The sequence below is a fragment of the Pterocles gutturalis genome, unplaced genomic scaffold (assembly GCF_000699245.1).
Source record: "Pterocles gutturalis isolate BGI_N339 unplaced genomic scaffold, ASM69924v1 scaffold38674, whole genome shotgun sequence".
NCBI lineage: Eukaryota > Metazoa > Chordata > Aves > Pterocliformes > Pteroclidae > Pterocles > Pterocles gutturalis.
Genome location: NW_010137069.1, coordinates 1 through 26,280, shown reverse-complemented (window position 1 = coordinate 26,280; position 26,280 = coordinate 1). Strand labels below are relative to the sequence as shown.

At 39.4% G+C, this 26,280-nt stretch overlaps 1 protein-coding gene across 1 annotated transcript; it reads right to left on the bottom strand.

The window, feature by feature from the left end:
- Window positions 1–354: 354 nt before the first annotated feature.
- LOC104468408 lies at window positions 355–25,821 on the bottom strand (the record flags this gene model as incomplete). Its single annotated transcript, XM_010082521.1, has 5 exons — window positions 25,681–25,821; window positions 15,907–15,960; window positions 10,778–11,189; window positions 1,188–1,324; window positions 355–487 (listed from the first exon to the last, which is right to left on the bottom strand). Coding segments are annotated over exons 2-5 (732 nt in total), but the record flags the coding sequence as incomplete, so codon positions are not given.
- Between the last annotated feature and the right edge of the window lie 459 nt (window positions 25,822–26,280).

Here is a 26,280-nt window from a genome sequence, read left to right as displayed (position 1 = left end):
GTGGTGGTCCTGACACCAAGACACTTCTGGATTCATGAATTTTGCTTTAAATCCACCTCTGCTCAGCTTCCAAGTGGAAAATTAACATTGGCAATCTATGTGTTTCTAAAAGAAAGGGTTGTACAGCCCTTGCTAGAATTTCCCAGGGCCTTGGCCTCCCCCTAGCCTCTGTTTATCTGGGAAAAAGCTATGCTGTAAGTCACCAGAGTCTGACCACAAGAGGTTTGGGGTTTTGTCAGGAAGAGCAAAACCATGTTCTTCAAACGTCTGATGCAAAAATTCCCCATCTCTCTCAAGTAAATGTTATCAAATCACCCCACTGTTGTGGGAGGGGACCACAACTTTCATGCTTACTTTGCTAGCCATCATGATGTTCATCAGCCGTGTTGTGGGGTGAATGACAGATTCAGCCTCCTTGCCAGAGAGATCTTTAAGTGATTGTCTGTTTAGTGTTAACAGTTCATCCCTTGGGCTCAGACAATCATCCCTTAAAAAAAAAAAAAAGAAAAAAAATGAACATGCATATAATTTTACGAAGAACAACATGGCACTATTGTGCTACGTGTCTCACTAACTGAGGAGTCAGCTGTAATCCTCCCTTTGTCTTCAACAGAGCTGCCATGAGACGTCTTGATGTGTGATGCACCCCAGCCCCTGCTAGATTTTTTTCCCTGTTGCTCTTTTCTGCTCAGTCCTGGTGATCAGTGGCTTTTCCACATATAGCTTATATCCAGGCTAAGCTGACTGCATAGGATATCCCAAGTCAGGCAAAACAGCCTCTGATCAACTTGCAAATGCAAGACTATAGGCTTTACTCCCTTTAAGGAACTTTGGCTCACATTGCTTTCCAGTGGCCTTGCTAGGCTGGTGGTATCCTACATTGCCCTTTAATAGGGCAACCAGGAAACCATAATTTTAAAACTTGATGTTATGTACAATCTTTCATTCAGCTCTTATTTCTTAGTGTAATTGAGAAGCATTAGATCCCTGCAGGGTCACAGTTTTATATTTCTAGAACCTTGGCCTGTCTCTCACACTGGAAGCATTGCAAAAAATTATTCCCAAACATCACTGCCTTTCTCTGACACAGAGCTTCAAGCCATAGCTTGTAATGAAAAGCTGGTCAAGCAAAATGTGTGCAGAGAAATGGCTCTATAATAAGCTTGCTGGCTCCACATGTATTGTACCTGTTTGCAGCACCTCTAGCAGGCACGTGGCTGCTTGTGAATCCTTTCCAGAGAGCTGCACAGTTGGGACTCCTAGAGAGCTTGATTCCTGAGCTGCTGTTCCCTGGGGTTGTACACAGCCTGCATATGCAGCTGTCCTGATTCAGAAGATGAAAGGTTGCATGAAAGAAAACATACTGAGGATGTTAAAAGTTAGTTACAGTTATCCTGAGCCTTTTTAAGAAATGCAGAAAATGTTCTTAGAACCAGATTGCCTCCAAGTAGAACAGGAACAGGCCTTTAACATTGTGCAGTTGTGAAAGACTGATTGTATTACAGAGTCAGTGTCTTAAAAAAAAGTTGTTTTCCTTAGGACTTTGGTGGCTTCTGGCTACAAGAGGGAAGTATTAGAATAGAGTGCTCCTTTGCATAGAGGGGAAGCGAGCAGATAATAGACTTTTCACAGTAACTGGAAAAGTTTCTCCTATGCTAACTATTATAAGAAAAGACAGGGAAGAAAATAAACATGTGCCAGAAAAGGAAGTAGCCTGGAAAACAGAAGAGGTCTGAATGGAAAATAAGCATATACAAAACACTAGAAGCTCCACCCCTGCTGCTGACTTGTTAAGTGGGGGCAGGGAGCAGCGGGGACTGCAACAGTGGAAGATTCTTCATCCACTCCAGACTGGTTGAGGTAGCTTAGTCTGTGTGCTGCATCTGGAGGACTAATTATAAGCACATTTTTAATACAGTTATGAATTATTAACATATGGCCATACAGAAAGACAAATAGCATCTTAAGTCATATGAGTAAGTAAAGCAAAGAATGGATTGACTAAACACATGAAGAACAACACATTTGTCCAGGAAATACACTCCTGCAGCACAAATGCATGAACACTTAAAAATTCTAAAGAGACAAGGAAAGCTGGAAAGTTAGCACACAATTTATTTTCCATTTGTTTAGTAAATCTTCTAATTCAAATATTCACTTGTTCTGCTCCCAGCTGAACCCACCTCCTCTGCCCTTGCCAGCCTCTCCATACTGCACAAAGTGAAGAGAGCTCTCAGTGTATCCTGGATCTGGGCTTGTTCCCAAGGGATTTGTATGACTGAGGTATAGATTTCTGAACGGGACACAAATTTCACATGTTAGGACAGGCCACAAAATACAGCAGTGGTCAACTGTCTGTATTGCTCCTGGATCCCCTGGTCAGAGTGGCATGAACCATTTCCAGTATTCTGTAGTCCTCTGACAACATAAGGAAAGCTGTGTAGCCACCTTCTTCACTACCGGTAGGGCTTCATTTCTGCCCTAAGCACAGTTCATCCAGCCCTGAGGGTTAGAATCATTATGTCCTTTCAGTGCAAATCAGTAGGGATCACATCATACCTGACTGACAGCAAACACAAGCTTCAAATTTACAGCAATGTCAAAAAAGGTCATTATCTTCCAGGCTGACTGTTGAAGCCTGGCTCCCATTCTGAAACCTGGCAGAGTAAATCTAAGGCTGTGAATGAATGAAGTATTTAACTTTGAGCCCTAGGCTCGCTGCAGGCTGAATTCCGCAGGTAGTGTATAAGGGCTATACTTGTATTGACTGACTTGTTAACTCTGTGGGTTTGCTTCAATTCCAGATTTTCTGCCATTAGTGAAGAGTGTCTGAATTTTACGAAGTCTCTTTTGTTCATGAAGAGTGCTTCCTGTGAGTAAGCATATAGGCATGGACAGAATTCTGTTTTAAACCAGTTTGTTTGAACTCCAGTATTATATTTGGAGCTTCTATATTTACTTTTCACCCAAGGTAAATACCTTGGGAAACGCATACTCGAAATCAGGACTACATTATATTCTTTTTATCATAGGGAAGTCCTTTGAAGACTTTGGCGTGGTAATAAAATAAAGATTAAAATTCTGATGTCTTAAATTTCAGATTTTGAGTAGCAAACAATGTGAGCTACCTTTTCTGTTTGTTTGCTCTAGTCCTTTGTTTTAGGTACCAGTAAGAAATTACAGGCCGGATTCTGTATACATGAAGCATCTGTTACACTCACAGGGTGTTCAATAGGGTAGTGTGCTTGTTCTAAACCACGAGAAGTGTGGTAGATAGATATTAAAGGTAGGAAATCATTCTGCTGGCTGGCTAAGTATTTTGAGACCTCAGCTGATCATGGATTGGGGCTGTTGTGAATGAATAATTGTGTTATGGTGTCAGTGTTTAAAAAAAGTTGTTTTCCTTTCTTTCCTATAGTCAAAATTCAAGTTTGGATTTGCTGACATCTCTCCTTAGGAGTCCTTACTCTTGTGTACTGCTCCCTTGAAATATCTATATATTCTCCCTCAGATACTGGTCAGACACACACAAAGAACTTTGCGTAGCTGTTCTCTCTGTTTTGTTTCATTGTTGTTTTTAACTTAGTGGTGGGCCTTTTCAGACTGTCCCCAATTCATCTCTGTTAAGAGCACAGTCATATGCCTTTCCAATAACTTGTTCATGGTGTACAGCTTCTGCATTCGTGGTGTTTATAAAAATCTTCATAATTAATTGTCCAAAAGTAATTTGTCTCTCATCAGTTTTGCAGGACATCACAGAGTGCTGTGGGTTTGGCACTGAGTTTTTTCATTGCAGCACCATGTAAATCCTTTGGGGAAAACATTGCATTTTGTACAATGGGACACATGCCAGGCTGGAAATTGTGGGTTGCATTGGGACATACATGTGAAATAACACCAAATAAAAACTGATATGAATATTCTTTCCAAGAGCAATACAGTGCATGCACTTAGTCAGAAGGAAAGTAGAGGTTAAATCCATTGTACACTGCAGAAAACCTTGGGAACAACTTTTGTTTAAATCTGTAGTCATCTTGCCAAGTTGGGCCACATTTCATATAAGTTCTAGGTGTCAGTTGTTTCTGCAATTCATTTATGTGAATTAATTTAAAAAAAAAATTATTGGTCTGTAGGAAGATGTGGGAAATATCTGTATGTTGTCAGCATCTGCACTTTTTGAGGTCCTGGATGTAGATCAATATCTTCACATCCAAGTTATTGCAACATGACAGAAAATTAATAAAATCTGTTCTTCAGAAAAATACACATTTGACCAATTCGTGTGCCAGAAGTCAATTTGCTTTGGGTTTTGTTCCTCAGTATCTTTTATTTCCTATCTCACTTATTATTTTATGCATAGAAATAGTGCTAATGGTTCCAAGGGTAAAGAAACTATTTATTTTTCATCCTCCTCCTTTTTGAAGTGTCCTGCTCATTTTGAAAGGTGTTTTATAGCTGCGAATGTAGTGAATGATGAAAATTTGCTAATTGTTGTCAGATTTGTTGTGTATGCAGGTGGATTCTAGGTCAACCTTGCCTACTCAGGACATATGTTTAAGCGCGTATTTGCTGCCAGTGCATAAAATCTCTCTGCTTATAAGGGGCTTTGCCACAAAGCACTTCAAGACTCTGGGGAAACTTGTATCTGCATTATAATATCCACTTATTGCTGTGAAAACAAAATAAAGTAAGTCTGTGGAAGTGCATTGTAAGCAAAATTTGTTTATAAACTGCATCTGCTTGGCTGAAAGATGAAAATCAAAGGTTGAGTTCAAAAGCCTTCTTGAATGCATTTTTTGTCATAGGTGAGAGTAGATTAATTTTTTTGTGTGTTTAGTTATGGAAAAGTAATTTGCACGTCCAGGCCAACTCTGTCCTCCTGCCCCCCTTTTTTGTCATGTGAAATGCAAAGCTTCTGAGGATGTTTTTCTATCTGCCATTTAAAAGATTTCATTTTCCTTCATGCTCTCATTATACATTTATAGCCCAGAGTCCCATCTCAAAACATCTAATTCCAGATGTTGTTTAGAAATAAGGGTAACCATGGTATCTGTGGAAAACTGAAAAACTTTTGTGCACTGTTAACGTAAGACACAGTAGTTAGATTGTCTGAAATGAAGTAAAGTGTTATACAAGGCTAGTTCAAGTAAGGTCTTTGACTCAGTTAACCAAGCATATGACAATGAGCTGATTGACTGTCGTTTTAAAAAAAATTAAAAAATAAAAAAAATCTGACAACAGTACAATAATAAATTTAAATATTTAGTTTTTCTGGCCTCCTGACTGTGAAATAGCTGGGATTTCCAAGTGGAAGAGCAAGAGAATACAGTCTTTGGTGATTTTCTTCAAGAAGCATTTTTTTTTCTGCATCAGTTCTAACAAACAAAGGGCCGGAGTCTTTCTGGCATAAACTGATGTGACTCCACCGATTCTGACGTACTCTAGCTAATGCCCTGCTCTTTTCAAAATATTTATAGTCGATGTAATTCATTTTCCAAGCAGCATATTCGCTTTGCAATTAATAAAATGGCAGAAGCTAGAGAGCCTTTGGATAGTGCAAGAAGCGGGGAATAGGATTAAGGTTCTGCCCTAGACAGACGATTTAGCACATCAGATGTTACACACGGACCTTTCCACCCATCATCTAACCTTTGGTATATTTTTCTGGGAGCCTTTGCCCTGGCCCACAATTTGCAGCACACACTGTCTTGATATAACAGCCTCTTTCCCAGCTTGCTTTGGGGATAACACAGCCCTGAAGTCACAAAAGCAAGAAGACTGGGAAGACAGAAAGAGAGAACAAGTGGGAAAAGGGAGGAGAATGCATAGATGTCTAAATAAATGCAGTCTCCTCTCCTGGCTTTGTTTTTCCGTCCTGCCCACAGGCTCGTGTTTGAGACATTACAGTCTGTTGCTGTAACACTTTTCCTGGTACCAAAGGGCCAGGGTGGTTGCATAAAGGCAAGTTAGTAAAAATGTATTCTGGTGATGACCAATGGAGAAAAATGACCTTTTGCTTTTTTCCTCCCTCAAGCCAAGGGCCAGAGACCAAAGGAAGCAAGGACAGAGAAGTGTCCAGAACTCAGTGGAGCCAAGTAGTCAGACCAGCTTGGATCCAGTGTTTGCATAAAGAGTCAGCCCTTCCCTGTTATAGTTTATTCTAGATGCTGTTTCAACCCTGCTGCCAGCACCTCTGTTTGGTAACTCTCAGTGCTTCCCAGGGTGCTGGTGGTGCCATCTTCCACAGTGTTTGATGTGTCATTGCACAAGGTATTAGACATTGCTTGCAATTTTTTTGTTTACTTTTCCTTTCAGGCCACCTGAAAATTGCTGATTTTGTGAGAAGCAAACTGTAAAGGAGATCTGCTTGTTTGTACACTGACAAGCTGTCTTTCCAGCTCTGTCCGTACCAGACTAAACGTATCTCAACTTAGAAGCTAAGGGGTCCAGGAGCTGGATGACCAGATGACACCCAGGTAATCCTGGGTGCTCTAGACACAATGAGCAATAGTCAATGAGTGGATGTTGGAACACTGTAATCAAATGAATGAAGACTCTTCATCTGCTCTCATTGTTGTTGACAGTACACTAGAGAAGGGGAAAAAATCTCTGCTATTTAAAGTATATATGAAAGGAGATACTTTGAAGAGGATGTAGACATTAATGGATCAGAGTGAGACATTCTTCCCCAGGTGCTATCTCACAAAGCATAAATTGTTATTTGCTATAAGATCTTGATACAGCGTTTCTTTGCTTGGGTGAGCATGGTGATGTATTATTTGCTTCTAATGCTTTCCTCTACAATCAGGCAGGCAGAAGGAGAGAGATGGCTGGGAAGTTTATGAAGTGATAATCCTTAGTGGGAACATCTTTACTTGCCCCTCTGCTGAGCAACATATAGATGAATGAAGCTGCTGTTGTAAGGTGCAAAACGTGATGAGGACACAGCGAAGAAAAGGAAGGATGTGGCATTTGATAGGAAGTGGGGAGTAGTTAGGTGATGCACTTTGTTGCAGACATGATTCCTTCCCTGCTCCTGACTGTTGCGTTCTCTTCCCCTCACTTTACCTTCTTTAAAGTATTCCCTGGTCAACTGTTTCCTCTTTTCCTGTATTTTTAATTCCACACTCTCGCTTCCCTCTCCATTTCCCTTTTCCCAGATTATCTGCTGTTTCCTTCCATTCTCTGTATGCCGTGGCAGCAGCTTTTCTGTGACAAAAAATTACTGGAAATAGGACTGCAGCAGGGAAGTGAGATATCTGTGGCAGCAGGCTGGGGTCGAAGAAGGGCATTACAGCTAAGGACTGTTACACAAAGCCCTGTGTGACATATAGTGGCCATGTCGTGGCAGGATATGAATGACCATCTGGTCATCCAAATGTCTGAGGTAACTGTGTGGTTCACGTGGATGTGACACTGACAGAGGTTTTCGCCCTGATTATAATAAACCACTGAATAGTTGTTGATGGGCTCCTATTTAAGTCTTGCCTCAGCCTTATTTCCTTCTACCTCTTGTAACTTCTATGCAGGTGAAAGACCAATTCCTGTAGCTTTACATGTTGAATGTGCCACCATGCTGTTGGAAAGAAGTGGCCTAGAAGATGCAGTTATAAGCTGAAACCCTGTCATCTAGTGCTGCCCACATAGGTTCACAGTAAAAGTGGTAGGCAGCATCACAGTTAAATAACGCCCATCCTCTATTCCTCTATCCTTCTGGTGCACGTGTCATGTAAATGAAGAGTATGGATGCTTTGGTTAAAAACAAAAATACCTGCACAGGCACAAGTCAGTTTTTTGCATCTGGGGCCAACCTTTGCAATACTCTGTACAAGAGCCAAATTTGTCCAAAATACAAGGCTGTGGTCCCTTCACACACACATGCTAGCACTGTGCTGTGAGTGACATGATAGAGGAGCAGTGACATCAACTTGCAGTCCCACCCTAATCAGTGTAGTACCATTGACACCAAAATCTCTGCATATTTTGTTGAAGAAGGAACAAAACCTGGTATCGTCAGAATTTCAGCCTTCTGAAATTCTCTGGTGTATTATAAGATGTGAGTTCCAGCTCAAAGTCTTTTCTACAAGTAGTGCAATAAGAGCAAAGTGTTCCTGTGGGGATTCTCTGTAGTCTAATACAGGTTGTGATCATGCTGCAGTGTTTCCCTCAATGGCTACAGTAACATTTTCTATTGAAGACTGAAGTGAAAGGAATTGATGTCATGATGCATGGATGCCCTCTCTTCAAAAACACTCCTTACCTCTCTTTTCCTTATTGTGAGCAGCACCTAGTTTCTCAGACTGTTGGTAATGGGACATAGGACTATTCTTTGGGATCCTAAAGATTTGGGAATCACGAAAACACGCCTCTAATAGATATGCAGAAGTCCAGAAATTATGTTTGATTTGCTCATGATTTATGCAATTGTGAATCCTATGCAGTCAGCAGACTATGACTCAGAGAGACATTAAAGTTTTTGAACATAAGAGAGGAACCAGTATTTGGAATATTGATGTTCCAGGTTCCCCCTAAGCTCTGGAGAAGAAATGTACAGGGAGCATTAAGTCATGCAGCACTTTTAAATATTCTTCTCTCCTTCCAATATGACAGCAAAAATTAAGTTGTTCAGTACTGTGGGAGTTATTAGCACCTTCAGAGTCATGCTTGGGGCTGCAGGCGCTGGAAAGCAGAAGAATATTGGAATATCCTCAGCAACACCACAGAAAGCATGGAATCAATTTTCTTGAGCAAAGACAAGGATCCTTCAGCTCTGAGTCACACATCTTGAATTTCTGAAGTGTCACATGGAGATGGAGAGAGTGAGTGTCATGCTGGGACTTGAAAAATACTTGTTGACTCATTTCTTAAAGACAGAGGTCTTAAGCTTAAGCTCTCCAAGACACATCGTACAGGAAGATTGTTCTGATAGGCTTGTGCCATAGCGAAGACAGACATCGCTGCTTTCATAATGCAGGGCAGAGCCCCAGCAACAGTAGTACAGGGTAAGGTCAGTATAGCTGTTACAAAAGTTCATCCTATTTAGCATGCTGAGATAAGACTTTTTAGAATCACTCACTGATCCATGACTCTGAAAGGCATGGAAGATTGGCAGGTGTCATCTGAAGAGGTTTATATTGCTATGAGAGCTCTGGGAGGGGGAATTTAATGTACCCTTTGCCTACAATGGCACTAAGCAACCTAAATGCTGCTGTAGGGGACTGGGTTGCTGACTAATTTATGTCACCATCCATCCAGGCTCCTGACCCATCCTGTTCAGTGACACTAACACTCCAGCCTAAGAGTGGATTTATACTCTTAGCAGTTATATTTTATTTGTGCAATGGTATTAGTTAAGAGGCTTACTCTGTTCCCCAGATCCCTACTTCAGCTGCTTGCCAGCTATAAAAGTGAATGATCTAAACTTACAGTCTGCAATAAGATACTGAGTAGTTTCATATGGGTATGGATCACAACAGTTATTGCAGCCCTGCATATTTTGGACGTATGCAAGCAAATAGACTGTGACAGCTGACAGATAGCTAGGAAAGTGCTTCAGCTTTGTTAGAAAGGGGGGGACTCCGCAGAGGCCAGCTCCTCCATCACTTATGGAAGGAAATCAGCAGAGTGCATATGGACTGTTTCCAAAAGGGAGGAGCTGGTATGGTTTTGCAGGTGACTGAGCATATTTTGGGACTTGGGTCAGTGTCACCTATTTATGTCTTCTGCCAGAATGTAATAGAAAGTTAGCTTTTGTCCTCATGCTGAGTTTTTGCCAGGGGTTGACACACCTCACGGTCCAGAACTCTGTCCTGCTGCAGTCTTTGCCATATTGGGCTGCACGCTGTGATCATCAGCAAGAAACTCAAAAAGTAAGAGGAGATTCTGGTTTTCAATACCACTGTGCCACTATGTGTTTAGACATAGAGGTCTAGTTTTAGCCAATTTCTATCAAAGGTATGTAAAATAAAATAGAATATATAGGAAAGAAATATTTTAGGTGAAAGAATCAGTTCTTTCACATAAGCCACTATTTTCACAGGTAAAAAGCATATAATAAGGTTGTTGCCAGGAGGACACAAACTGTATTAAAAGACGTCACACTTGCAGTGAGGTCCCTTTTACACATCACACCAACAGGTAGAGAGAAAGTGGAAAGAATAGGATATGTTACTGAAAAGGAACTTTCTAAAATATATTGCTCAGACTGAAAAATTGTTTAGAACACTAGGGTTAACATAGTTACTTCTTGATTAAAGAATAATATAATATGAGGCTGTTAAGATTTTTTTGCATTTCAAGGAAAAAGTGACATCTCTGGTGGTTCTAGAGCCATTACTACCTTCTTCCTGAATCACAGAGCAAGAACATCTTCCTGCTGAATCTCCTGTATCTTTCATAATATTAATATAATTCATACTTGCACAGCTTGGTATCGTACTTTACAAATGCACTTTACTATAATGGCAGTTTTATCTGTTGAGCTGAATACTATATTGCAGGTAGAAAGCACCAGCTGTGCTGGTCTGAATACACCGAGAGCGGCCTAGCAGTCACTGATTTCAGCAGAACATCAATCAGCAGAGTGTAACAGCACAGAGCAACAACACAGCAGGGAAGCTAATACATTTCCATGCTCTTTATACAGAGCAGGAACACTGCAGGCTCATCGGCTCTGAAAAAGCCAAGTAGAATCCTGTGTTCCTGAGAAATATTAATTAATCAATTTAGGAACTACTGCAATGGGAAACATTACAATATACTGCACTGAGCTGCCTACCTTGGTGAGTAACTTTCTTCTCATGTTGTTGCAGTTCTCATTTGCTGCAGCTTTGGACTGGACAATGCTGGTGATCACACGTGGAGGATCAGGTGAGCTGTCTTCTGTTTCTGATGTGCGTGGCAGTTGTGTTCTAGGGCAGCAATCAAAATCCTCTTGACCCCAACTGGTAGAGATCTCAAAGGGATCAGGGTATTTCTCATCGGGACTTGACCCATCATCACTGTTTTTGGCATTGCAAAGTATAAGAGATCTTGAAATGGAGCGAAACTTTCTTGACTTCCTGTTCCCAGCATTGCTCTTTCGATCCATCTTCAGAGAGCTGGTGGTGCTGCTCTTTTTCGTATCGTTCTCCCATTTATGCGGCATGATACTTTCAATAACTTTCTCTGCTTCTCTGGTGCTAAATATTCTCCAGGAAAGGAAATATAAAAAGTAAGTTGTAATATACCCCACTTTCTCCCACTTAATAACCTACACTACTGAAAAGCCCTAACGAATAAATCGAATCAACAGAGCCTTTCAGTCTGCTAACAGCCACGTGATATCTCATGACTTGCTAATTCTGTTTCTGTGCAGTGCTCTACTAAATTCTCCTTCACCTTTACATTCTCTTCCCATGCTCCCCAAGCACAATGGAGTGCTTTTAATAAATGTTTTTGATGCTTCCATTGTGCTGCTTCCTTTGGGCTTCTGCTGAATTTGCATGTTGAAATCCCAAATTGAAAAGGAAGATACTTTAAAAGCATTATTCTATCCTCCTAACATTATTTGGAAAGAGGAAGCTCCTTGTGAAGTTCGATTCATGAAACCACTATAATTCAAAGAAGATTAATCAAATTGTCAAGGTTAAGTTCTCCACCTGGCACATCTGATTTGTAAGTGGTTTAGCAAAAGTAGATCTTAGCCGTGAGAGAGTAAGAAATGTCAGGCTGCTATAAAACTCCTACCTTTGCAGACCAGAACTCACTTAAGACCGTACATTTAACAGCAACAGAGAGATCCAGTGAAGCACTTAAGATGTGAATATCTGATTAGGGATTGCACTCGCTAAAGGAATACAGCTCCAATACATAAATCAAAAAGCATCCCATTACAGAAATGGTTCGTTTCAGTGTATGATTCAGCATACAAAATTAAGAGAAAATGGAAGAAATGCTATACAATCAGAAATGTGGCAGAAGTTGGAGAATTTATAAAATGTGTAAAGTAATAATCATGCTACGATAACAAAGGGGAGCTTTGATAAACTGTTTCCTTTTTCTCTCAAAAAAAGTTTTCTAGCAATATTTTGGTACATGTCTGTTAGTACTGAGAATTCAGTAAGAGGAAGTCTAAATTAATTACTTTGACTTTCTCATTTAGTTTTTATTATCGTTTGTTACACAAACTTTTCTGTTCTCTTCACAGTACCTGACTGGTAGTGTATGCTGCCATTCTAGAGAAAATACCTATTGAAACTAAAGGATTTGCATAAATCAAAGATGCTATTTGTGTTATATACAAAACTGAAAATCAGTGTAATTTGAAAAGCACTTGTCAAGTATACTATTGAGAGAAAAAGAATGTATATTATGCTCTAAACTGGGTTGTTGTGTTTGTCTGGGTTTGGGTTTTTTTTTTTCCCCTGCTTCTGTGCAGAATTAGGTATGCATGCACTTTGTACCTGAAATGCCCCTGGTGACGTAGAATTAGAAGGCAAACTTTCAGGAAAGGTGAGGCACTGGCACAGGCTGCCCAGAGAAGCTGTGGATGCCCCATCCCTGGAGGTGTTCAAGGCCAGGCTGGATGAGGCTTTGAGCAACCTGGGCTAGTGGAGGGTGTCCCTGCCCATGGCAGGGGGGTTGGAACTCAATGATCTTTAAGGTCCCTTCCAACCCAAACCATTCTTGGTCTATGATTCTAAATGCTCCTTACATCCACAACGATAAACACAGGCCTGCAAGTTCTGACCAAGCCAGATTCATTTAATAAATCCAAGCCAGCCTTACAATAAATCTGCAGGATTTTTTTTTATTCCCTCTCATACAAATAACCAAGAAAAACAAAAACAGACGATAAACACTATGCCATTGAGTACCTGTCTAAAGAAGTCACATGTCATTGCTGGACAAATATACAATTCAGTGTGAAACTAAATTTGTTTGGATTTGTAAAAAAAAAAAAATAAAAAATTTGCACATAGCTTTTTCAGGAGTAGCAAAAAAGTCCCTTCATCTCCCCAGGACAAGGATGTTTATTTGTCTACTACTTTCTGGCATTTTTGATAGGTAATGCTTCTACAGCCTTCCATCATAATTTATTTTCCATCATACCAGTCCTAATATTGCTCTGCTCCCTGATGTCTCTTTTCCAAAACAAAATTCCTAACACTACAGAAACTCATGCCCTGAGTATTGGAACTCATTGTATTTCCTAGCAGGACGCAACTCCAGGGCAAAGTTTAAGTTTGAAATTGTCCAGAGAACATGTCAAGTTTCCCAATGCTGGTGTGTTTTCTGCCCCTCTCCTGTGTGTCTTTGGGATCCTCGCTGCTCCTGTGGGAGAATCTGACCCCACTGGATAGGAACACTGGAAATGAAGTCACTGGCATCCCAGGCTGAACTAGCATTTTCTCAATCCCCTTTGGTACAGAAAATGTTTTACTTTTTTTCTTTTTTTCAGAGTAGGCTGTCTTCTTATGAATAACAAGATTTGCAACCATGGCTGAATGCAGCCACAGTGTGTATGGAGGACTGCCCAGCAGCACAGCCACGCTGCCTTCCTGTGGCACAGCGCACAGACTGAATAAAAGGACATCTAAGCCTACGGGTAAGGACACGGAGCGCAAAGGGACAGGGAAAGGTGTGACATGGAGCTCAGCTTTAACACATAGACTTTGTGGTTGACATGGGATCTTATTTCTCTAGGATTAATCTCCCTTCCTGCACTTTTGAGGGAAGCTACTTTTCAGAACCACTTTGTGGTAATTTATTTTGAAGTACGGAGTTGAAAAGTGCTATGAATTATATTAGAACAATAATTTGGAGAACCGAAAAAAGTAGCTGTTGGTGTCATTCAGTATCACAAGTTTGCAATTTTTTTGTATGCTTTTTTGTTGATTACATTAGTTAAAAGCTGATTGACACCCCCACTAATACATACAGATTTTCAAGGTTTAGAGATTTTGTTCGTTTGTTTTAAAAAAGACACTTTTTAGCGTTTTGATAAGCCTAAAGCTTTATTCTACTATAATATGTATGTACCTAATTGCAGTTTTTGAGTTGGGAAATTCCTGATAGCATTCCCAATGTATTGGGAAATCTATCTTGTAAAACTTGATGTTGCTTTTTCTGTATGTCTGAAGGTAGGTAAACATGCAATCTGGCCCATTAGACCAGAATGTGGAGGTGAAAAAGCAGTCGGATGGCTAGGATGAGGGGAACTTCTGCAAGTACCTCAGCACCTGGGCAGGAACCAACAGAGCTAACTTGCCGAAGTTGTGTGGAATGCATGTCACTTTAAAGTCTGCAACAGGGGTTGTTGCTCCTTCTGTGATTCTGGCAATCACTGTTAGACACTAGCAATAAGAATGTCAGAAATGAGCCCAAGTTGCACATTCAGACGTAAACAATCTTGCCTATGGGGGAAAATTAGAAGAAATAGCACTTTTCATCCAAGGATTTCAATGTTGTACAAACATTAACTGCACTCTTACTTCCCCAAAGAGAAACAACTAAAAAAAGAGCTATTAAGCACACAAGTAAGCAGAGGACTTGATAGCTTAATGGTCAAAATACAGCTCTCTGGAGACTGGCATGCTAGAATAAAGGATGGAGAGATGCAGGAGCCCTTTCTCTGCTCTGCCTGAAACTGCAGAGCTTAAGAGGGAGCACTGCTATCAGTACTAAGTGCTCCAAGAGGTGCCTTTCTCACTATGCTAAGCATCTGGGATGCAGGGAACACAGAAGCACCTGTTGAAACAGTGAAGGAAACATTGTTTTAAGTGCATTCTGCCATCCCACCCCCCTGCAGTGCTCCTGAGGAATTTTACTTTTAAGCAGAGAGAACATCTCTTTTGCCCTGCTGCATCAGCTATTTCCTCCTCCCCCACCCAAGCTCCATCATCTCAAAGACCAAGTTTAACCCTGAATGACTTACCCAGTATCTCAAAGCAGGCCAGTGGTTGAGGTGAAAATGAACCTAGTAGACCTGAAGACTTCCAGTTAAATACTTGCTGTTGCTAAAAGTGTTAGATCACAGCCCAAGTCTTAACTAAGGCAACATCCTTTCTGGAGCTGCTGATTCTGAGTTGCATAAGTGACAGAAATATAGGAGGTACCAAAAACATAGTCTATAAGTTTTCCAATAAAAATATCCAGAAATGTTATTTTACGCAGAAAACAATATCACAAGTGCCAGAGAAGCTTTATGATTCATTGCCATCTTCCACCAAATTTAATTCAAGGTATTGGTGGCATGGACAGTTACTTCAAAGCCAATTCTCCAAACCATTTATCTTTTCTTCCAGTGCACTCACTGCTTGTCATTTTTCTCTTGCCATTCTTATACCTCCAGCGTGCCTGATGGAAGTTGTCTGTGGTTTGTAATGCAAACCAAATGTTCTTTCTCTATTTTTTTTTTCTCCAAGCTTTATTTTTCCAGCTTTAAGTCTAAAAAGCCTTAACTCAGTCTGTCTTTTGCAAACAAAATACATGATTTGAGCTGTGACCATTTGGTTCAAATTTTTGGTTGGATATTAAACTGAGCATTTACAAGATGCAAGTAATTTGGTGTAGCTCCCAGACTGAATGCGAATGCTTTTCTGTTAACCAGACAGTAGGAAAAATAGAACTTTTCTTTACTAGCAAGACCAAGATAAGTTTTACATTAGCAAGTGCTAACAGCATGATATCTTGCATCCCATTTTAATCTTGATCTTGTGATCTTTGTCAGATTCACTACTGAGCAGTACTATTAGCACCAACTATTGCAGATGTCTAGTATTTGCAGGCAGTAGGAAGAGCTAGAGATTTGGAAGTTTTCTAATAAAGAGTAAGAAACTCTTGGAGAGTTGAATTTGCTGTTAAAAAAAATTAAAAATTAAAAATTTCTTATTGTGAAATAAAAATTCAAAAGGAGGAACTTACAACAGCAAGGCAGACAAACCTGACTCCTGCAGAAGGCTGTTCCTCTTCATAGGCCTGGCAAAAAAAGACAGAGTGAATAATTGAAAACACACTCTCATGGTGTCACGTGGCTCAGTTTCAGTAATTCTGCTCAGTACATTGGAACGGAGCTATTGTTTCCTAATTGAAGAAAATGTCAGCAAGGATAGATAAACAAAAGCAATGGGATGCAGTATTGGGGAAGCTGTTTCCAGCAGGCTCCCAGCTACCTAGAAAAGGCAAGACCATTTAAGGAGTGTGTGTCATTTGTTTTTACCCATCGCTCTCTGGTCCTAGGATTGATGGGGTTCAGGCATACTAAACCTACTTGAGGGAGGTGAGGGAGACCAGCCATAATCCATGTTAATCAAGTGCAGGATTTCCTGCTGGAGGCTGAGATGGCAAGCATGTTTCTCGTAATTTTTAGCAGATATTTTAAACATTAAGCTAGTAAGAATTTCATAGGCCGCTTCTGCTCCAGGAGCAAAACATAATAGGAGCAGCTTTTGAATGCCAAGCCCTTGTATTGTGCGCCACGAAGTGGCATGGTCCCTTTAACCTACCAGTTCTTATATACTTTCCCCTTTATGGGCCAGACTGCAACTTTGTGATCCAACCTGACCAAAGACTCAGAAAATTGTTGGTTTTTCCATAGAGCATCCAGGAAATGAGAACTATGCCATAAATTCTAAATTGTCTCAATTCCACCTTCCATTTGCTGCAAAGTAGATGGTTCACAGTCTATTCTACTATTGTGGCGACTCCCTCCATGAAACACTGCTTGAGTTGCATCCACCTTCGATTGGGGGAGCAGGCAGGAACCCTTCTGCCATGTCCCTAGGCATACTTACCTGTTTGTCATCAATCACACAGATCAATATGTCAGTGCCTACCTGTTGATCCTCAGTTCTGCTCACACTGACAAATAATAATCTTGCTGCAGAAACCATCTCTGGATGAATTTTTATGATAAGATACATAAGGAGTTTGTAAATAATAATAATAAAAAGTTCCATAACAGAAAAAATTGTCTCTGAGGCAGTTAATGTTTGTTTATTGAAATAGTGAGGCCTCCTTGGAATGTTCTCACAAACTATAAATTCCATACTTTACAGGAAAATATAAACAGAAACCTGAATTTTACACCTGGCCCTGCATGGTCATGGAAATAAACAAGAGAGTGCTTAGACACCTGCTGTCCTCTGTGTTCTGTGGCTGAAAGGTCCTGGCTTTATTGGTCTGTCACTAAACTTTCAAAAGAGAGACAAATTTTAAAATAGGCTTAAAATACTGCACTGATATAGTCTCATGTTTAGTAATCCTGTGATTTCTACATAAAACACGGACTGTGACAAGTACCTACCACATGAGAACAATGTACGTACTGGGAGAAAATAAAGATTAAATCCCTGCTTTGCACAGTGTCTACAGGAGCCCCAAAGCACTCTGTCCCTGATAACACAATTGTGGCTAATTTAGATTTTAACTGTTTACAAAAAGGAAAGAATCTGATGTTGTTTTCCCAGCAATTAAGTTTTCAGGGTATTAGTTCCCTGAGTGAAATCTATTGTAAAGGAAATGTTTTTTTCCTGAATCACTGTATGACAATAAGCATGGAACATTACCCAACTCTTAAATTCTAGTCTTGTAGAAGAGCCATGATTTGACACTGAGTAGTGAACAGCAATTATCAAGTAGCTTTACTGGAAAAGAGGAGGAATAGGGAGCTGATTTTGTGTTTACGGAGACAGTTCCTCACTGTATTTGAATCAAGAGGACAGTGGCCTTGTACATAAAATGGGGTTTTATAGTGCTAGTACTGTAAAAATGCAATATCAGTGAGGAAGCAAAGCCACATACTGTTTACCACTTAACTGCCTGACACTGTAACACACACGTGTTTTTGTTTAGCAAGAGAATTCATTCATGCTAAATCTCAATAGCCCCTGAGTTTTGATCCAAACTGATTGAGCTGGAAGCCCAAATGCATTGGAAAGCTTTTTTTATTTCTTCCTATTGTCACATGCTATTGCATTTCCTTACCATGGGCTGAATACTGCAGTCCCTAAGCCACTGGGAGTTTTGTTCATTCAGGATCTGGACTTTTGCCAGGGCCAGCAGCAGAAACGTCAATATCACAAGGAGGGGCTGTTTTTTCATGTTGTTTCACTCTAACCTTTTGCAGTTTTTTCCATCTTCTCTGTACAGTAATTGTTCAGTGCCCAGTGGCGAACAGAAAAACACATTTTTAGAAGCCATAAGGAAAAGGAGGGAGAGAGAGAGAGAACCTCTGCTGGGCCTGTCATGTTGCACTAATGGTATGCTTTGATATTGGATACTGTGGTCAATCTTCATTACTTAGCTCAAAGGTATTGTACCAGGAAAAGGGCAATGAATGCTGATCAGAGGCAGGAATATTTTATTGAAAGATTGAAATTATGTGGACTGTGCTTTGCAGAAAGGAGATGCATTGATAAAGGTTTATGAGATAATAGGTACTATAAGGAAAATCAGCTGGGTTTCTTTACTGCCTTCTCATGAGAGGGACAGGAAAAGAAATATGCCGTAAAATGGAGAGTTCAAACAAATAAGAGGAAATACTTGAAACCTAAAGCATAATTAATGTGTGGAACAAGAAGACAGCAGAAATCATGAGCACTTTGAAGTTAGCTGTTTTGCCTTTGATTTCAGTGGGACAGAGACTTCACCCTAAGAAGTGAGTTGATGAAAATAATATCTGCAGTTAAAGGGAATAGCACTCAGAAGGGGCAGCAACTCTTGCTTCAGAATAAAAGTCAAATAGTACCTCTCACAAGTAGAGTGATACTTCAGCTCTGGGGTAGGGTCCTAGTTGCCACAAAATGGAGGAACTTTTCTGACGTCGGAGGTAGTGTCTATTGAAGGTGAGAAAAGGATATAGAGGCGCCATTGTATTTATTTTTTATGTCAGTTCTTCTCTTTTGTCTGTCTAAAATCAGGATTTGTCTGGAACGATAGCAAATACAGGAGCTGATCCCACTTTTCCCCAAATTATTTTCCATATCCAAAGGTTTGGATTCTAGGGGATAAATATGCAGACTATTCAGTACTAAATATTTTTCCTGTTGCTACTGGTGATAACCTTTTCCAAAAAGGAGCATATAAATTTAAACAGAACATTAGTACTGGGCAAAGCAAATCTAAGTAGCGATGGAACTTAGCCTCAGTCCTGATCTCCACCCAATTCCAAATACTGCTTGTGTTGGTAGGAAAGAAAGCCAGTAGTTTGGAGCGTTCTAGTTTTTGTCCTGTCCTTACATTGCTCGGCAAACCAATGAATTACATTTGCCTTAAACACAGTCACAGTTTTCACATTTTGTCACATTCCAGACAACAGTTATGTTGCACAGGACAATCCATCTCCTCATTGCTGCTAAGCCAGGACTGGATTAGTCATCTCTGTCTTGGATTTCTCAACTTTCACTCTGCCCTTCCATCTGCCAAAACATAGCAACATGGCACATTGAGTCACCCTATAAACACAGTTAATCCAGTATCATTCTCCAGCAATGGCTAATAGCAGTGCTTCAAAGGGATTACCTTGTTAAAAAAACAAACAAACAAAAAAAAAACCCAACAAACACCAACCCAAAAACAAAAGAATCAAGAGAGAGCTTGCTTTCAGAAAGCATTTCTTCTGAGTACCTTATGGGTAAGAGTAGGCTGGCACTCTGAGGTTTTGTATGTATTCCAAAATTGTCGAAGCTTTTTACATCATGATTGGATAGTCCTGTTTTAGCAGAAGTTAGAGCTGCTCCATAATGGATAAGTATTGCATTGTGTCAAATTAGGTAAATCTCTTTCTAATTCCTTTCGTCACTTAGTACCTAGTTTTTGCCAGGAAGCAAAGAATATTTTTTTTCCTCTAGAGATGAAATGAATCCTGTGTAATGTAACTTTAATTTATCAATTTCTGGCTCCCATTAAGCTTTTCATTTCAGGAGTATCCAGAGGCAATAAGTTTCATGTGTTACATAAAAATTTACTTGCTTGTAATGGTTTAAAATTCACTGCCTTTAAGACTTGTTCAGTTCTTATACTAGGAAAAATGTCCTAATCTTCAAGTCTCCATAGAATCCTTTTCTCATAGAATGATTCTCATAGAATCATTTCTCACTGATGTCATCCTCTATCTTCTACATACTTTTATCTTTTCTTCTTTTGCCCCTCCTTTCTCTCAGCTTCATGCTGCTTTCATATGTTTGGATTGCCTCCTTTCTCTTCAGATCTTTTTTCTTTTTTTTTTTTTAAATCCACTCCCTTTTGTGAATTTTATTACCTGATTCTTTCATAATGGTATCCAGCTCTGCAGCTTTCTAGACTGTTTTCCAGTGAATTGCCTTCCTGTGAGTTAATATAAATTTCTAGACCTTGTCTTTTCAAATACATTTGTGTTGCATGATATGCACTCACACTCTGCATGATTACTAAACTTATTCTGGTGTCCTGATTTGTTGTAGTGCCTCAGAGATAAGCAGTAAAATATTGTTTATATAGTTCTATGGAAGAGGGTCTAATACTAAATGTACACCCATCAAAAAGTATTTTTGCCTCATCTTGAGAACATACCCTGGAACTCTATGAAGAATATGTTACTGTATACGTACAATTCTTTGTTTACAGAAAAAATAGCCCACATGATCTACATAAGTATTGTATTAAGACCATATGATTGAAAAATTACAGCACCAAGTTCAAAGAGCATTGACTGTAGCCATGCTGCGGTATATGAGGCAGAGCAAGAATGGTACCCTTTTAACAGTGTTGTGGGTTGTGTTTGTTATTTTAATATTTTTGTACTGGGTATATAGAGTATGTGTAAGTGATTATGCTGGGCTTAGAGAAACACTACAGAATATTTGTGTCAGCTACGAAGTTGCTAAATATCTGGTAGTGAAGAAAAGGTCCATCAATTTTTTTAAAGCCATTGACCAATACACAGAGTACTAAAAATATTATGTGAGCTCCCCTGTATGGTGTCATTCTAATTCAAAACAAATATTTTTAAAAGTTATGACTTTACCTCTTCTTTCCACATTTCCAGTCACATAATGTTCCTTTTTCATCTGACTTTGCATTCCTTTTGATTTATATTCCCCTGAACTGTAGGCTGACATAAGGGGCTCTTTAGGTTGAATGAAAGGAGAATTATCAATTGCCAAAACTATGATTCATCAGGAAAAAAGTAAAGGGTAAAAGAAAAATGAACTTATTCTGCATACAAAAATCATATGAAAATTTTCTCTGCATTTGTCATGAGTTCAGTATAAAAGGTGTATTTAGACCTGTCTGGGTTTATATTTTATTGTGAGTCCATGTTGGAATCTGTCATATTTGTTGCTTCTGCCTTCTCCTTTGCTCCTTGAACAGATAGATATGAATAAATGGAAGTATTGAAAAGGTTAATATATTTAGTCTATCTGAGTATCAGTGTCAGAATTTGCTCCATGTTTTATACTCTGGCGCAGGCACCACTTTCTACAGCAGCCTGATCACACTCTCACTGAAGTCAGGGGAGTTTTATCCTTCAGCATTTTACAGATAGCATGCATGGTCCTGTCTTGGTTGCTGAGTTTGTTGGTTTCGGTTTTGGGTTTGGTTTGGTTTTTGGATTTTTTTTGTTTTGGTTTGTTGTTTGTTTGGTTGGGTTTTTAATTAGCATTGTCAGTGGTTGATGATGAATTACACACTCTCTTCTCTTGGATGTCTATGCCATAATAAGATGACTTTACCACATTTATAGGTACAGTTGTCATTTCAACTGCAAGGCTTTAGGAGTAGCTACTTCTGAGTATTTGTCACTCCTGGTGCCTGACAGAGGCAAAGCTACTTAACACAGGCTGCTGCTTAGCTCTGCACTAAGTAAGTCTTGAGGACCCTTCCCATTTCTACTGCTTTACTTTATCTCTAAGGCTGTGACAAGCAGAATGAAGCTGAATGGATGGGCTTTATTTGTGCTGTTGAAGATAAAGCTCCAATAGCAGCTCTCTTGCTCCTAACTTCTGCAATACTGTAGCTTCCAACACTGACTTTAGTCATAATGCACACCACATACGTTACTCACTACCGTTATGTTGACAGCAAGATCAGACTAGATTATTTTACAGGTTTCTCATGGGTGAAACTGTATAATCTGTAACATAAATATCTGCCTGGTAAGACACAAAACACATTGCTTCTGGTGCTTCATCAGATCTGATGACACCCTGCTCATAAGTTGCAATAGATAATGCTGGAATCAGCTGTAGCATCCGAAACAATCTAGGACTTACTATCTTTGGGAGGTGAATTTTCTTCCATGTTTTTAAATCAGTCTGTACTTTCAGAGCGGTGTCTAATGTTAAGTAGCTTGGAGCGAGTGACTGAGGGATCTTAGCTGAGGATTCCTGATCTTGGATTTTGTTTTTTCAACAGAACCACAGGTTTTAAGCCCAGAACTTGTTCTAAAGTCTAATTGACCTGTCAAAGAGAAAAATTTAACCTGTAACTCCTGTACTGATGGCAATAACTTCTGCTCCAGGTAAAACTTATCTTTCAAAATAAGCACCAAATACGAGTGTAAAGACATTATTCCACCAATCTTGAAAACTTTCTGTATCCTCAGATAGATTGTTACTCTGGTTAGTTACCATTTCTTTTAAAAGTTGCTGTGTCTGGATATATATTTGCTTTTATTTCTGTATTTGTCCAGAACAGCTTGACTATTACTGTTATGGCACAGTAAAGGACCATCATCACTTCCCCAGCATTTTTTGTGAAGATCAGTAAGGGGCACCATGGGGTAGGAGGTGTCATGGAGCTTTATTGCATGACCCAATATTTGGTTGCTTTGGAATTTTTCTGATGACCTCAGTTTAAGCACTGGGAAAATAACTGTTAGGTCTACAGTGTCTGTACCAGATAGTAAGTAATTTAGCTCCATAGCATTAGGGAGTGGAAGGCATACCTTAATCCTTAAGAAATGGGTATAACTGAGATCGCAGGTACTGTATTTATGGTGCAGTTGATTGAGGGGACAAGAGCAGCTATACGATTGAACTGTGTGACAGATTGCCTCCTGACCACAGGGCTGTTCTCTGAATGGATTGTCTGTAAAGGCTGTCTGAATATGTAAAAAAAAGCCACTATGCCTGTGAATGCATAAAACAGCATGTTGAGGCTCACACAATGGCATGTACAGTAGGCTTGGTCCTGAGAGCAGCCACTGACTGACCCTGAAGCTGAGATGTGCTCAGGGAGGTAACATTTTCCAGGGTCCTTTCCTCGTGTATGCTAATTTTTGATCCAGAGAATATCTAATCATTTCCCCAGACAAATTAATACTATATCCTTTGTTTCAGTTTGGATTTCCCAAAAGAAACAGCCTCTTCTGGAATTTCAGTCCCAAGCAATTGTCCAAAATCATGTTCCAAGACAGCCATACAACCACTAACATAATCCAGAATTTCCATTCTGGTTCTTTCCTTTTTCCTCAAGATCTTTTGAGCTGATCATAAATTTTATCTTTTAATTCATAGAGTGAATCTTAAAAGACTTGACTCAAGTAAACATTCAAGAGGTAATAATAGCCAGACCTTTGCAGGTTGCATTCAAGAACAGGAGTTTTAAAGTTGGGGTTTTTTCCTATTTCTGGCTGAAACAAAGAACCCTAAATGCATAAAATGGGTAGAGGAAAAATATTAAGATCTTGACAGTATCATTTTAGGCTCAGCGTTAATCTTGGGCAAAGGTGTAAACTACCTATAACTTACCAACCTACCTATTACCTTACCAACCACATCTAATACACACCACTCACTGTAAAGCAGTAACAATCTTCCCCAGCTCATTTTGTGACAGAAGACTATTGAATACAGACATCTCCTTCCAGCTCTGATAGTGACCTGCTGCTTTGACAGGTTTGCTTCCCCTCACTTCTGAACCCTTGTTCTCACAAGTGAAAACAGGCTGTCGCTGTCGCCTTCTTTCTTGGATGGGTGGAGATTTCTCTGATGAAAGTACTAGGAGATAATTAATTTTTTTTTAAATGGAACAAAGAACAAAATTGTTAACAACTCTCTTAGAAAACGATAAGAATTTGCAGGTGTAAAGTAATGATATCCTACACCAACCCATCCCATATTATGCAGAATCTGTTGCACACAAACTTTATTCCATATGATAAAGCATGCAAGTTATTTTACAGTGTACAGTATGTGTCATACTGTAATATGGACAGCATAGATATTCCCTTCTAACAGCACTAGGCAAATAAAAGCAGCAGATCATATCACTGGTGCTCTCTAATAGCAAGGCACTGTAAAAGTGATGAAGAGGCCATCATCTGTTGGGTCACTCCTTCAGCATAAATTGAGGCAATCTGACAGCTTTATGTCATCTGTTCACAGCCACAGGCTGGCACAGTGGTTGAGGAGAGGAGTGTTTTGTCTCCACCTCCGCCCTGACAGCAATGCTGCTGCAGAGGAGCAGCACGGGGTGCTCCAGCAACCTCTGAGCTCACTGTGTCTCCCAAGGGGCTGCTCGCCAGGAGGTGTGCGCTCAGCTCGGAGCATGCCAGCTCCACTTCAAATGAGGTTACACTGGCAGTATGGATCATATATCATCACTATGTGTGTGCTATACTAGCCTGTATGTTTTTCTGTAGGCTCATACTGTATGAATCAGTTACTAATGAGGCTCATAATAAAGGGTGCTATTAAGTGAACACTGCATTAATAATCGTGGCAAGGTTTCAAGTCTACAGATGTTATTTATAGTATATGACTAAACAAATACATATCCCCTTTGAGGCTGAGACTCTGGAGCAATTTACTGATTTCCGGTATGGGCTAGTTCATACAGAGACTGAAGTAAATAGTGCATTTGGATGTCTTGCTTGGAACTATGCTCTGAAACTGGAGTAGAAAATCATATTAATGTTTAATTTTAAAATGGTTTGGAAATGTGTGTGTGTTTTCAGAGGATTAGATACTACCCCTATGTGGTTCTCATGCAGAAATGCATTTTTCTGCATTCCTTCTTTAAAGAAAAACAAAATATTCAAAGAATATAGCCTGCAGTTACATAGCAGAGCTGAAATGAGTTAGAAAGGTTAGAAACAATTCTGGAAAAAAGTTGCCTTAGCAAAAGCTACCAAAAAAAAAAAAATCCCATATCCTCTCCTTTTCATCTAGTTTTAAAATTAATTAATTTTTCTTATTTATGAAGATTATTTTCCAGTGAGAGAGATTTTGTAGATATAATGTACTTTTGAGTAATGAATCATTTGATTTGGGATTTTGTTTCTTTTCTGCCTCTCATAATATTGCAGGTTTAGAGAGGCCTTCAAAACTGAAGAAAGCTACAAACTCACAAAAGTCTCTGGTCTACTCTGCTGGCTTTCACATGTGTCAGGAGAAACAGGAGAAATATTATATAGCAAACTACAGGTGTCCTAAATTAAGGTACTTCTATGCAAAGCATCTTTGTTTTAACTCATAATGCTGATAATTGAACGACAATAATTTACTTCAAATTTCTCATATAATTTAAAAATCAAGTAGCAATGACAGTGAATAGACAGACAAAAATATAGTTTGTGAAACACCTCTGGTTTTATCTCTTTCTGTTTACTCTTTTGAATTCTCAAATTAAAACAGTTGAAAATGGTACATACTGACATGTAAGAAAAGCTGACTGTATGATGCTTAAGTAATTTGCTATAAAAATATCACTTACCATTGCCAAGTATCTTCTTATTTGAGTCCAGTATTATCATGCCTTCTTAGATATGAAATATGCAGCAGAGTCAATTCCCATCATGTTAAATACTTGACAAAATAATAAATGCAGTGTAACTCCACAGTGTTTGGATATTTGACTGTAACTCCTAAGCATTCAAAGTGACTACTCAATGTAACAACTTTTCCTCTGCAGAAAATGCCTTGCTGTTTGCCAGCAAATCTTTAATGCTTTAGATTGGGTATTTCCAACTACCGCCCTACTTGCTAGGCAGATGTGTATAAAAGAGATGTTATTTCACTGAATCAACCACTGAGATCGTAACCCTTTTCCCGTACCACAAACAGAAATGTAAAACCTCAGACTTTCCTTTTGGACTTTTACTGACTTGTGTCTGTTGTAAGAAAGCAAAACACAACTAGTCCAAGGGCTAATATATGGAAAGTGTGTTAAAATGTTTTAGATCATCTCATTGCTTCTCATTCCTGCAATTCATTGGTTAACTGGCTCGTTCTGTGTTTATGTAGTTGCATGGTACAAATACAACACCTAAACTTCTTGCCCAAAGTTGAAGTGACTCATTTATTACTTTTTACC